Source organism: Podarcis tiliguerta (assembly GCF_965153285.1).
Source record: "Podarcis tiliguerta genome assembly, chromosome: 18".
Taxonomy (NCBI): Eukaryota; Metazoa; Chordata; class Lepidosauria; order Squamata; family Lacertidae; genus Podarcis; species Podarcis tiliguerta.
This window is the reverse complement of record NC_139551.1, coordinates 8,748,825-8,763,207: the sequence shown is the minus strand read 5'-3', so window position 1 is coordinate 8,763,207 and position 14,383 is coordinate 8,748,825. Positions and strand designations below refer to the sequence as shown.

The following is a 14,383-nucleotide window of genomic DNA, read 5'->3' as shown; positions in this document are numbered from 1 at the left end:
TTTATTTACATATAAACACACACGTGGAACACTGCAACATGGCTCCCTCTCTCTCTCTAGCATCAGACAGCAAAGAGAAAAAGAACAAAGGACAATAGTCCCACTTCACGGAACACAGTAACACATACATCCTGTCTCCGACACTTCCCACTCTGTGGAGTCAAAACACACACCGTCATGTGAAAGACAACAATCCCATGACTGCAGTCACGGAGCAGGAATTCTAACAGGACTCGGGCAGCTCCAGGGGCTACTTCCCCTCTGGGTGCCCCCAGGACAAAGACAGTGGGGGCCCCAGGCTGGGAAGGAAGAGTACCCCTCCGCAGAGGGGCAGGGACCACATGGCAGCCCTCCGCCACCAAGGGGGCTCGGAGAAGGAGCAGGAGGAGGCCACAGAACTGGCGCTGCAGGACCAGCCCTGTCTGGGAGGGCAGCGGGAGCGACAGCAAGGGGGCTGTCACTTCCCTCCCACACATTTCTGGTTTGAGGGGCCTGTAAACGAATCCCCCCCCCATATCAAATAACATATGAGCACTGAACTTCCAATGTGCTCTGCTAGATTTCCGGAATCATAGAGTTGGAAGAGACCCCAAGGGCCATCGAGTCCAACCCCCTGCCAAGCAGGAAACACCATCACAGCACTCCTGACATATGGTTGTCAAGCCTCTGCTTAAAGACCTCCAAAGAAGGAGACTCCACCACACTCCTTGGCAGCAAATTCCACTGTCGAACAGCTCTTACTGTCAGGAAGTTCTTCCTAATGTTTAGCTGGGATCTTCTTTCTTGCAGTTTGGATCCATTGCTCCGTGTCCGCTTCTCTGGAGCAGCAGAAAACAACCTTTCTCCCTCCTCTATGTGAAGAAGTGGCTTTTATGTGGTGCAAAAGCTCAGATATAACGTGGAATGGGATAGCACAGAAATGAGTGATAAGCACGCAATGTACTCCCTCGGTTTTGCAGAATGCGTCGTGCTAAAGCTCACATTTGGTGCAGGAATTAGCCGTTAAGGAAACGAACTGCCGTGTGAAAGCAACCTTTTAAAAAGTAATATTTCTATTACATTTTGCTTTGCATACATCCATAGACAATTTCCATACATAACTCAAACTAAACCTAAAGATAAAAAATGCATAAAAATACATAATAACTAAATATTTTTCCCAACCACCCGCTCCCCATAATTGTTATTCTAAAATATCAAACCTTAATATTCTAATCTTTTGGACTGACTTCCATCCACCATCTCAATTTGAGTCATTTTTCTTTCCTTAACTGTCCTCCTTAGATGTTTTCCATTTCTTGGTATAATTTAATTAGGACAACTTTTTGCAAAAGTTAGTCAAACCCTAACCCAACCTAGGTAAAGGTAAAGGTACCCCTGCCCGTACGGGCCAGTCTTGACAGACTCTAGGGTTGTGCGCCCATCTCACTCAAGGGGCCAGCGCTGTCCGCAGACACTTCCGGGTCACGTGGCCAGCGTGCCATCGCTGCTCTGGCGAGCCAGAGCCGCACACGGAAACGCCGTTTACCTTCCCGCTAGTAAGCGGTCCCTATTTATCTACTTGCACCCGGGAGTGCTTTCGAACTGCTAGGTTGGCAGGCACTGGGACTGAACAACGGGAGCGCACCCCGTCGCGGGGATTCGAACCGCCGACCTTTCGATCGGCAAGCCCTAGGCGCTGAGGCTTTTAGCCACAGCGCCACCCGCGCCCCAACCTAGATGGCTTTAAAAGGAACCTTATGGTGTTTATCATGGGTAGGCAAACTAAGGCCCGGAGGCCACATCTGGCCCAACAGTCTTCTAAATCCGGACCACAGACGGTCCGGGAATTAGCGTGTTTTAACATGAGCAGAATATGTCCTTTGATTTAAAATGCACCTCTGGGTTATTTGTGGGGCCTGCCTGGTGTTTTTACATGAGAAGAATGTGTGTTTTTATTTAAAATGCATCTCTGGGTCCGAGGGACAGTGGGCCAGCCCCCTGCTGAAAAAATTTGCTGACCCCTGCTCTGCCAATGGATCTATCTATGTGATCTAACCATCTCTAATGATTTCTATTAATTAAGAAGAAATCCCTTCCCCCACAACCATCTCCTCTCCTTTTCTAAGGTTTGTAAGAGACAGAAAAGGAAAAGAGAGAGAGGGAGAGAGAGTGTGATGGCTTCATTAATTATGCAGAAAATGCAAAAAGGAGGGGGGGGGAAATCCACCCCCCACACCACCCAAAACCACCATCCGCTAGATGAGTTTAAAAGGAGGAGAAAACCCTTTTAGAACGGGGAGAAATTACTCCCCAAGGCAGATGAAATTTCTCTTGCAACTTCAAAGGACAATAAATTATTCAAATAGCTGCTGCCTTTTCACTCCCCCCCCCCTTTCGCTCTTCTCTTCCCCCTCTTCGTGATGCTATGCTCTTGAGTCAATTAAAGGGGTTTTGGGGGGGGGTGGAGCTGATACTTTAGAGTATCTTAAACTAGGCTAGTGTATAAATAAAATTCATATTCATATTTCTGTGTGCCTACTCTATATGGAAATAAATCTCTTCCTGCTTCAACCCACCTGCTTGCAAACGAACTGAGTAAAAGCTTGAAAAATCTGGGCAAATAGCCCCTTTGACGTTCCTAACTAAAACCATGGAGAGAAAAGGGTTGGGAGAAACCACTTTGGGAAAAGCGATGACAAACCTAGAGAGCATCTTAAAAAGCAGAGACACCACCTTGCCGACAAAGGTCCGTATGGTTTTCCCAGTAGTGATGAATGAAAGTGAGAGCTGGACCATAAAGAAGGCTGATCGCCGAAGAATGGATGCTTTTGAATTCTGGTGCTGGAGGAGACTCTTGAGAGTCCCATGGACTGCAAGAAGATCAAACCGATCCATTCTGAAGGAAATCAGTTCTGTGTGCTCACTGGAAGGACAGATCCTGAAGCTGAGGCTCCAAGACTTTGGCCACCTCATGAGAAGAGAAGACTCCCTGGAAAAGACCCTGATGCTGGGAAAGATGGAGGGCATAAGGAGAAGGGGATGACAGAGGACGAGATGGTGGGACAGTGTTCTCAAAGCTGCGAACATGAGTTTGACCAAACTGCGGAGGGCAGTGGAAGACAGGAGTGCCTGGTGTGCTCTGGTCCATGGGTCACGAAGAGGCGGACACGACTGAACGACTAAACAACAACAACAACAAATAGAGCATTTGTTTTGCCTGCTGCACACGTGTTTACAAAGCAATTCTTCTCAATATTATACTCATTTTGCATGTTACGATCATGAATATATGCTCCTTTATGTACACTTTTCCCCTGGAATATGCCTTTTGGGACACACTACATGGCCGGAGTGAAAGCTGGACCATAAAGAAGGCTGATGGCCGAAGAATTGATGCTTTTGAATTCTGGTGCTGGGGGAGACTCTTGAGAGTCCCATGGACTGCAAGAAGATCAAACCATTCTGAAGGAAATCAGCCCTGAATGCTCACTGGAAGGACAGATCGTGAAGGTGAGGCTCCAAGACTTTGGCCACCTCAGGAGAAGAGAAGACTCCCTGGAAAAGACCCTGATGTTGGGAAAGATGGAGGGCGCAAGGAGAAGGGGACGACAGAAGACGAGATGGTGGGACACTACTAACATGAGTTTGACCAAACTGCGGGAGGCAGTGGAAGACAGGAGTGTCTGGCGTGCACTGGTCCAGGGGGTCACGAAGAGTCGGACACAATTAAACAACAGCAACAACAAACTAAAGCCATGGTGCTGGCCTGTCCTTCCATAAGACACCAGTTAAGCCCAGAAACAAGAGCATATAGAAAAAGAAATTGATTCCACAAAAATGCAAAAAAGGAAGAGAGCAAATTTCAGCTACTGGTCTATTAGCACTGGGCTGGCTAGTGCAAGATATGTGGCTGTAGCCAATGCAAGTCACATTCAGGCCAAAGTGTGACCAAAATGGTCAGGGGTAGGGGGAACATCTGTTGCTTTCTCCTCCAAGGATTTGACTGCTAGGCACCAATCCATGGATTCCTCTAATTCTGTTTTAAAGCCATTCATGACCCACACTGTCTAGCAGTGGCTCTGCTTAACAACCTCCCCTCTGTCCCCCCCCCCAAAAAAAATACAAAACAGCATGGAGCTTCTACACTGCGTGACTTGGGAGAAAATAATCAGGCCGGCAACCCATCTAGTCCAGTTTTCACAGTGGCTGACCAGTTCCCCTAGGAAATCAGCAAGCAGAATTTGAGAACAAGAGCAAACTTTCCTCTCTTGTGGTTTCTATGCCATCAACAGCATCCTCCCCAAAGAATTTGCCCAATCCTCTTTGATAGGCATCTAGGTTGGCGGCCATCACTGCTTCCTGTGGCAATGAGTTCCGTAGTTGAACTCTCTGCTCCATGGAAGAAGAAAACTTCTCCCTGTCTGTTTTCTACGTGCCAGACATCATTCCTATCCGGTAGGTCCCTTCTTACTCGCTTTTTCTCTAAACCAAAAAAGCCCCAAATGCTGCGACCGTTCCTCATCGGGGACTCGCCACAGCCCCTTTGGTTGTTTTTGCTGCCCACCCCCAAAAAGGGAATATAGAGAGGGTTCAACCTCCCAGGTTTGAGGAATATAGAGAAGGGGTATTTTTACTTTTTATATTAAATTTCTATACCACCCTTCATCCAAAAAATCACAGGGCTGCTTAAAGGAAATGCATACCATAATAATAACAAAATCCATAACCCCCCCCCCCGCCAAAAAAAAGTTTAAAAGGCCATAGGTTGTTTAATTAGCCTGGGAAAAGATGAATGTTTTAGCCTGGTGCCTAAAGATATAGAATCGTAGAATTGGAGAGTTAGAAGAGACTGTAAAAATAATCTAATCCAAGACCCTGAAATGCAGGAATATGCATACAGGGAGCCACTGCATAAAAGGCCCTGTTCTCCTGCTGCCACCCCTCCAGACCTCTGGCAGAGGCGGCAGATGAAAAAGGGCATGGATGATGATGATCTCAGGGTCCGGGTCAGTTCACATACAGAGAGGGAGTCCTTGAGTTTTTGCAGTCCTGAACCATTTAAGGCTTTGTAGGTCAAAACCAGCACTTTGGGACGCGGGTCGCGCTGTGGGTTAAACCACAGAGCCTAGGACTTGCCAATCAGAAGGTCGGCGGTTCGAATCCCCGCGAGGGGGTGAGCTCCTGTTGCTCGGTCCCTGCTCCTGCCAACCTAGCAGTTCGAAAGCACCTCAAAGTGCAAGTAGATAAATAGGTGCTGCTCTGGCGGGAAGGTAAACGGCGTTTCCGTGCGCTGCTCTGTTTCGCCAGAAGCGGCTTAGTCCTGCTGGCCACATGACCCGGAAGCTGTACGCCGGCTCCCTCGGCCAGTAAAGCGAGATGAGCGCCGCAACCCCAGAATCGTCCGTGACTGGACCTAATGGTCAGGGGTCCCTTTAACTTTACCTTTAAGTCAAAACCAACACATGATATGATCAATCCATCTTGCCCCAAATTCTGCATAGGCTGAAGTTTCCAAACCGTCTTCAGAGGCAGCCCTACATACAATGCATTGCAGTAACCTGATTTATATAGACCTTTCCCTCCATCATTCGCTTCATCATTGTCCTTTTCTAATCTAATTCATCTAATCCAAGCCCATCCAAGAGCCCATCTTGAACGTTCAGAGGAATCACGCAACCCCACTCGGTTGCAGCTCTGTTTTTAATTCCAGCTGAAGAAATTGGCAAGGGTTCCCTTTACTCACCTTGTCCTCTTGTCCCCCCCCCCCACCCGCCCCATCTGACTTATTTATATAGCACTAACGGAGGGGTGGAAGTGTGGGAAGAGAAGATGACATCACTGCGACTTGATTTAATTTGATCAAGCAGTTAAACAAGGTGACACCTGAGTTTAATTCAGTGTCCTTGGATGCAAAAGAAACAGAGAGAGAGAGAGAGAAGGGGGGGGGGGGTGACGATGACAAGAGGAACTGTCCCAAATTCTCCCACCACAACAGCATGAAATACGAGAGAAGGAACCACCAACCAGAGATGGCAGATTTTGGGGAGAGCAAAACAATAAGTGTATGTCTGTCCGTGGGGTTTTCTATTCCCAACTCAACTACAGTGGTAAAGTAAAGGTAAAGGGACCCCTGAGCATTAGGTCCAGTCGTGGCTGACTCTGGGGTTGCGGCGCTCATCTCGCTTTACCGGCCGAGGGAGCCGGCATACAACGTCCGGGTCATGTGGCCAGCATGACTAAGCCGCTTCTGGCGAACCAGAGCAGCGCACGGAAACGCCGTTTACCTTCCCGCCGGAGCGGTACCTATTTATCTACTTGCACTTTGAGGTGCTTTCGAACTGCTAGGTTGGCAGGAGCAGGGACCGAGCAACGGGAGCTCACCCCGTCGCGGGGATTCAAACCGCCAACCTTCTGATCAGCAAATCCTAGGCTTTGTGGTTTAACCCACAGCGCCACCCGAGGCCCAACTACAGTGGTACTCGGGTTAAATATGCTTCAGGTTACAGACTCCGCTAACTCAGAAACAGTACCTCGGGTTAAGAACTTTGACCCAGGATGAGAACAGAAATCGCGTACTGGTGGCAGCGGGAGGCCCCATTAGCTAAAGTGGTACCTCAGGTTAAGAACAGTTTCAGGTTAAGAACGGACCTCCGGAACGAATTAAGTTCTTAACGTGAGGTACCACTGTAGAACCAAACACCACCCGCCGGACAAATTCACAGAAAGGCACCTTGGGGCAGAACTAGCCTGAAATGGCTCAAGCAAGCGATTCAAGCCACATACTTAAAAGAGAAGTCAGGTGTCTATAAACAAGGTGGCATGGGGACAGGTCTCCCCCTTTTGCTTTTTCAAATATGGCATCCCTGCAAATACGCCACGGACAACTCTCACCCAGGTTGGCAAATCTCACATCTCCAGATGACTCACATACGTGAATTCCTCTGGGACCCAGGTCGAGATGTCCCCACCTCGGAGACAACAATCAGGGGTCAACCCACACAAAGGAACACAGCAAGCGTCCTTATACCAGGGTCAGACAGTTAATACCTTGGCCGCAATCTATTTACCCTACTGAGGTCACTGGGAGTTACTCCTGAGCAGACATGTAAAGGATGTGTGCTGTTAAGCCCACTTAAAAAATGATGAATAAATCTGGAGATACCTGGCATGGAATCTAGGCCCTTCTGGAAGAATAGCAGGAACCCTAACACTGAGCAAGCCTCTTCCAGGTGGGGCTGTTCCTCCATTGGCAAGACTGTAAAAGGTAAAGGTAAAGGGACCCCTGACCATTATGTCCAGTCGTGGCCGACTCTGGGGTTGCGGCGCTCATCTCGCTTTATTGGCCGAGGGAGCCGGTGTACAACTTCCGAGTCATGTGGCCAGCAGGACTAAGCAGCTTCTGGCAAAGCATAGCAGCGCACAGAAACACCGTTTACCTTCCCGCCGGAGTGGTACCTATTTATCTACTTGCACTTTGAGGTGCTTTCGAACTGCTAGGTTGGCAGGAGCAGGGACCGAGCAACGGGAGCTCACCCCGTCGCGGGGATTCAAACCGCCAACCTTCTGATCGGCAAGCCCTAGGCTCTGTGGTTTAACCCACAGAGCCACCCGCGTCCCAAGACTGAGCCAGCAAAAAGACAGGCTCTGCACAGGGGTGTCAGGCCTAATGAGCACAGCAACACATCTCTGGCAGCTCTTGGCCCCCTGAAGCAGTTGCTGAGACTGGAAGTCCCCACTTCCCCACAGCTGCCTAAGTCCCCTCCTCTGCAGGGTTCCCCTCATGCAATCTGAGACTGTGCCAGCCTGGAACTAACTTCTCCCCTGCCCTCTTCATGCCTCTCCTGGTGCTGAGAAACCAGAGGGAAGGGGAGCTTGTCGCAGCAGGACAGGGAGACACCCATGCCTCTTCACCAGCCGGACTCATCTCTGCCTCTTAGGCTCCCTCCTCTCCTGTTTCAGCTTCTGCCTCTCAGTCTGGACTGCTCTCTGCCACGGACTCCCCCTGCTCACTAAGCCCTGTTGCCTCTTCAGCTTCTGACATCTCCTCCTCCTCCCAGTCTTCTCCTTCTGACTACTCATTGTCACCCCTCCCTGGGCTCTGAGCCTTCATCCCTTGGGGGGGTCCCCCAGCTGGTGACTCCCACCATTCCTCTGCGTCCAACCGGTCCACGGCATCTATCTGTCTCAGTACTCTTCACTCTGACTGGCAGAAGCTCTCCAGGGTCTCAAGCACTAAAAGGGTCTTGTCTTTCTCAGCCTGGGAGCAACGGCAGAAAAGGCTCTGTCTCTGGTCAGACCTCAGCTGGAGTACTGTGTCCAGTTCTGGGCACCACAGTTCAAGAAGGACACTGACAAACCGGAACGTGTCCAGAGGAGGGCAACCAAAATGGTCAAAGGCCTGGAAACGATGCCTTATGAGGAACGGCTAAGGGAGCTGGGCATGTTTAGCCTGGAGAAGAGGAGGCTAAGGGGTGATAGGATAGCCATGTTCAAATATAGAAAAGGATGTCACCTAGAGGAGGGAGAAAGGTTGTTTTCTGCTGCTCCAGAGAAGCGGACACGGAGCAATGGATCCAAACTACAAGAAAGAAGATTCCACCTAAACATTAGGAAGAACTTCCTGACAGTAAGAGCTGTTTGACAGTGGAATTTGCTGCCAAGGAGTGTGGTGGAGTCTCCTTCTTTGGAGGTCTTTAAGCAGAGGCTTGACAACCATATGTCAGGAGTGCTCTGATGGTGTTTCCTGCTTGGCAGGGGGTTGGACTCGATGGCCCTTGTGGTCTCTTCCAACTCTAGGATTCTATGATTCTTGTGTCACCACCAACCATTGCTTCTGAAGTAGATGGGACCTAGAGATGGTGTTCATAAGATCTTAGCACCCGTTTGTAGAGAGAGACACAATCTTTCAGGGCTGTCATGTTGAACTGGCCATGTTGTTCGGATGCCAGACTATCATCTTCCAAAGCAACTACTACTCTATTCCGAACTTAAAAATGGAAAGCGTAATGCTGGTGGTCAACAAAAGAGATGTAAAGACTCTCTCAAGGCAAATCTTTAAAAATGTAGTATAAACACCGACAACTGGGAAACACTGGCCTGCGAGCGCTCCAGTTGGAGAACAGCCTTTACCAAAGGCGTCATGGGCTTTGAAGACACTCGAACTCAGAACGCAAGGGAGAAACGTGCTAAGATTGGCAAATCCACACCGTGATCAACTCCCACCTGGGAACCAATGTCCCCACTGTGGAAGAATGTGTGGATCCAGAATTGGCCTCCACAGTCACTTATGGACTCATTGTTAAGACTGTGTTTACTTGGCTACAAGGGATCGCCAAAGAAGAACAGCCTATCAGCTCATCTATATGGAGCTCTTAGGTTTTAGGGACCCCTATCCCCCACTCCCACACACCAACAAATCCTTAAAAAAACATGCAATAACAAAGAGCACCTTGAGAGCATGCAGAGAGCTTCCTACTCATTCGCACCCAGACCTGAGGATATGTTTTAAACGAAGAATGTGCAATTTCGGAAAATGAGCACATGATACCAGAACAGATTGTGGGGTTTTTGGGGTGTGGGGTGTGTGTGCTTCACTTACTTTCAGCGGTGCAGCCCACCAGCAGCAAGCAGACAAGGTTGGCAAGGGGGAGCAGCAGCGTTAATCCCGAGGAAGGATTCATGCTGGTGGCGGGTGGAGGTCTCTGACCCCGGCCTGGCGGCCCCCCCAGTTTAGCAGAACTCACAGCGCCTCTGGAACGGCGTCAAGACCTGCGGAGGGAAAGAGAGGCAAGTTTAGACTGCGAAGGGTTTTCCAAGGTGGCCGCTGCAGAACTGTGCATGCAGCCAAGCACTCTGTTCTCCAAGAGTAAACTTTTTCAGCAGGGGGCCGGTCCACTGTCCCTCAGACCTTGTGGGGGGGCCGGGCTATTTCGTATTTTTTTGCTCTATAAGACTGCAGCCTTGCGATGGAGATTTAGCAAGAGTCCCGGCTGGCTCCCAGGGACCTTTACGCTCGCTCCCCCCCGAAGGTTTCTCTCCCTGCGGGGGCAGCAAGAGAGAACGAGCACTGTGGCCGCACCCACCTTTTCCAGGTTAAGGGAACATAAAATAACCAATTCATTTTTAAAAAAATTAAAATCTTGCAGCAGTGAGTTCCGCAAGCTATTCCTAAAACGAAAAGCTTGCATTGCCTGAAGGGCTTTCGGAGCCCCCCACCTTGAAACTGGTTAGGCAAGATATACTGTGTTTTTTGCTCTATAAGACTCACTTTTCCCCTCCTTAAAAAGTAAGGGGAAATGTGTGTGCGTCTTATGGAGCGAATGCAGGCTGCGTAGCTATCCCAGAAGCCAGAACAGCAAGAGGGATCGCTGCTTTCGCTGTGCAGCGATCCCTCTTGCTGTTCTGGCTTCTGAGAGCCAGAATATTTTTTTTCTTGTTTTCCTCCTCCAAAAACTAGGTGCGTCTTGTGGTCTGGTGCGTCTTATAGAGCGAAAAATACGGGTAAATGAACAAATTCCTATGCCCCACAAATAACCCAGAGACGATTTTATTAAAAAGCACGCATTCTATTCATGTAAAAACACCAGGCAGTCCCCACAAATAACCCAGAAATGCATTTTATTAAAAAGCACACATTCTACTCATGTAAAAACTCGCTGATTCCTGGACCGCCTGTGGGCCAGATTTAGAAGGCGATTGGGCCACATCTGGCCCCGGTACTTAGTTTGCCTACCCAAGAGCAACAGAAGATTTCCCTCCGCCACACGAAATAATCTCACAAACAAGGCATGAAAGGTAGTAGCTTCAGAAGTGAAAACAAGAGGAATTACCAACAAGGAAGAACGGCAATTGAAGCTGATGGAGTCTGCAGATTTGGCCAAAATGACGGGAAGAATTTGAGAACAGCGGGACCAAAAGTTCATCAAGGACCGGACCAAATTTGTACATTATTTGAAAGACAATTGTATTCAATCAAATACACGCTGGTAGGATTGCAAGAAGCTTTGTAAGGAAAGGTACAAAAACCACCGCAGATAAGAATAAGAACGCATGATGTTTCAACGTTTTTGATTTCAAAGCAATGGTGAAATAGTGAAAATGCAGAAATTTGTTTTTTTGTTTTAATGATATTTATTAAAATTTTAACAGATACAGAAGAAATAGAGAAAAAACAAAATACAGTAAAAAAGGAGAGAAATAAGAATAGAAAAAAATTAAAAAATACATAAAACCACACCTCCACCCCACTAGTGAAAAAACAAAAACGCTTCCATTTTTCACAATTCATATCTTCAGTGACTTGTTTCCTCGACCTCCTCCCACCTCCCTTTTTGTATTCCAGTTAATAATTAAGTCAGCAAATTCTTTCCATCTTTCACTGCTTACTATCACTTAATTATCTTAATCCATTTATACCTTATCCTCCCATCGACATCTTAAAAATTATCTACACTTCAATCTAATAAAGAGGGAAAAAAGAACCTTAAGTCTTATACCCTTAAATCCTAAAATCTTAAGTCCTTATTATATTTCAACTAAAGTCATATAAATTCATTCCACCATCTCCCAACATTCCTTAGTTACACAATATTGTACTAAATAATGTTTTAAAAATTCCCAATCTTCTTCCACCATCTCTTCTCCCTGGTTTCGGATTTTATCAGTCTTTTTAAAAAAATACAGAAATTTGAAATGAAAGATAGGAAATCGTAAGGAAGGTTTGAAGGAAGTCAGGGCCCTGAACAACCAAAATGTATAATATGTGATATTGCAATGGAAAGTATTGTTGTAAAACTAGGAACGGCTAAGGGAGCTGGGCATGTTTAGCCTGGAGAAGAGGAGGTTAAGGGGGGATATGATAGCCATGTTCAAATATATAAAAGGATGTCACATAGAGGAGGGAGAAAGGTTGTTTTCTGCTGCTCCAGAGAAGCGGACACGGAGCAATGGATCCAAACTACAAGAAAGAAGATTCCACCTAAACATTAGGAAGAACTTCCTGACAGTAAGAGCTGTTTGACAGTGGAATTTGCTGCCCAGGAGTGTGGTGGAGTCTCCTTCTTTGGAGGTCTTTAAGCAGAGGCTTGACAACCATATGTCAGGAGTGCTCTGATGGTGTTTCCTGCTTGGCAGGGGGTTGGACTCGATGGCCCTTGTGGTCTCTTCCAACTCTATGATTCTATGATTCTAATAAAAATGATATGGAAAAAAGGGGGGAAAGAAAGGTGGTAGCCTCTCTCTTCTCTTTCCCCATCATCTACCGCCAAGAATGCACACAGTCTGCGGCCACTGGTCACTTCCAGGCTGGACTACTGCAATGCTCCGGGCCTAGGGCTGCCCTTGGACCCAGGCTGCTAACAAAAGTCGCAAGCACTTTAACCTTTCCGCACAAGAGAGTTGCCAGGATAGCCCTGGGATATGTGGCTTCCCATGATGACCCAACATAAAAAAAGATCAAGACTCGGGTACGCTGGGAAATTAACATTTCCCAAAGCCCCTTCCAGAGACACTCAAAACAGCCGATTACATTTCCTGTCTTAAGGTAAAGGGACCCCTGACCATTAGGTCCAGTCGTGACCGACTCTGGGGTTGCGGCGCTCATCTCGCTTTACTGGCCGAGGGAGCCGGCGTACAGCTTCCGGGTCATGTGGCCAGCAGGACTAAGCCGCTTCTGGCGAACCAGAGCAGCGCACGGAAACGCCGTTTACCTTCCCGCCAGAGTGGTTCCTATTTATCCACTTGCACTTTGACTTGCTTTCGAACTGCTAGGTTGGCAGGAGCAGGGACTGAGCAAGGGGAGCTCACCCCGTCGCGGGGATTCGAACCGCCGACCTTCTGATCGGCAAGTTCTAGGCTCTGTGGTTTAACCCACAGCGCCATGCAAATAATAATAAAAAACCCTCCGTACCTAATTTTGGGCTTTTCAGAACACATTAGGAGCAACCTAATGAGACATCGAGAGAGAAAACAGCCTTCAGGGTTCCTATTGGGCACAATTTTGGCACTTTCCTTCAGCGCAGCTGGAGAAGTCGCTTGCAGGCCGCTAAGTCGCTCAGCATGCGATTTTAATAGGGCACTGGGTCAGAATGGGAAATATATATATATATACACACTTTGGAAGATTGGAAGGCATTCAAAAAACAATTAAATTTCCAAGCGTGAAAGATGTGCAGCCACCGCTGGAAACCTGGACTGTTGTTTACATTGCATCCTCACTGCATACTTCAGTTTATGAAGAGGGAAGGTCTCTGCCTGGAGGAGCTTACAATCTGCAATCATAAGGGAGGCAGAGGAGGAAGGGAAGGCGGGAATAAAGAGGAGAATAGAATCGTGGAATAGCAGATTTGGAAGGAAGCCCAAGGTCATCTAGTCCAACCCCTGTGGTACGGGAATCTCAGCCAAATAACCGCCGGCCGATGGCCTTCTAACTTCTCTTTAAGAACCGCCATGCAGAGATTGTTTCAGTTCTGTGGTCTTACCTCAAGGCAAACTCTGGCCCTCCAGATGTTTGAGACTACAATTCCCATCACCCCTGACCACTGGTCCTGTTAGCTAGGGGTGATGGGAATTGTAGTCCCTAACATCTGGAGGGTGGGAGCTTCCCTATGCCTGCCTTGGAGCAATTTAACAAAGTTGTCCTCCTCAGCTGCAGACAAGCTGATGGACTCACACCCTGCAGGCGAACGGAAAGAGACCCAGCGCAAAATTGCGTCTCGGGCACTGGCCAATACACCCCAGTCGGTGGTTCTTCACTGCTTCCAGCAGCTACAGCAGGTGTGGGGAAGCCCTTTTCAGCCCAAGGGATCTCTCTAACTTCCCAAGGGACAAGGGCCAGGACAGTGGTGGGCGGGGCTTGCAGGCAAAAGGGCGCCGAATGGTCAAGGGCACATTGCGGTCAGGAAAAGAAACACTCAATGAGGATATGATGTAGGGCTGGGGAGAGGGGTGAGGCCTGGTGAGAGCCCCGAGGGCCAAGCACAGAGCCTTGAAGGGCCGCATCAGGCCCCCAGGTCTAAGGTCAGAGCGAGTTTTCCCAAACTTGGGTCTTCAGCTGCTTTTGGACTACAGTCTACCAGCTCCACCTGGTACGCAGGATAAGACCCTACCTGCCTGCGGACTGTCTCGCCAGAGTGGTGCATGCTCTAGTTATCTCCCGCTTGGACTACTGCAATGCGCTCTATGTGGGGCTACTTTGAAGGTGACCCGGAAACTACAATTAATCCAGAATGCGGCAGCTAGACTGGTGACTGGGGGCGGCCACCGAGATCACATAACACAAGTCCTGAAAGACCTGCATTGGCTCCCAGTACATTTCCGAGCACAATTCAAAGTGTTGGTGCTGAGCTTTAAACAGCCTCGGTCCAGGATATCTGAAGGAGCGTCTCCACCCCCATCATTCTGC

At 48.5% G+C, this 14,383-nt stretch overlaps 1 protein-coding gene across 12 annotated transcripts in view; it reads right to left on the bottom strand.

The window, feature by feature from the left end:
* PTPRS (protein tyrosine phosphatase receptor type S) overlaps positions 1-9,714 on the bottom strand; it is a 187,857-nt gene extending 178,143 nt beyond the window's left edge. For all 12 annotated transcript variants that reach the window (XM_083421330.1, XM_083421337.1, XM_083421335.1 and 9 more), the window contains exon 1: positions 9,581-9,714. In XM_083421330.1, coding sequence (XP_083277456.1) covers positions 9,581-9,662 — 82 coding nt within the window. In that variant the 5' untranslated portion in view covers positions 9,663-9,714. The remainder of the gene's footprint in view (positions 1-9,580) is intronic.
* Positions 9,715-14,383: the final 4,669 nt, after the last annotated feature.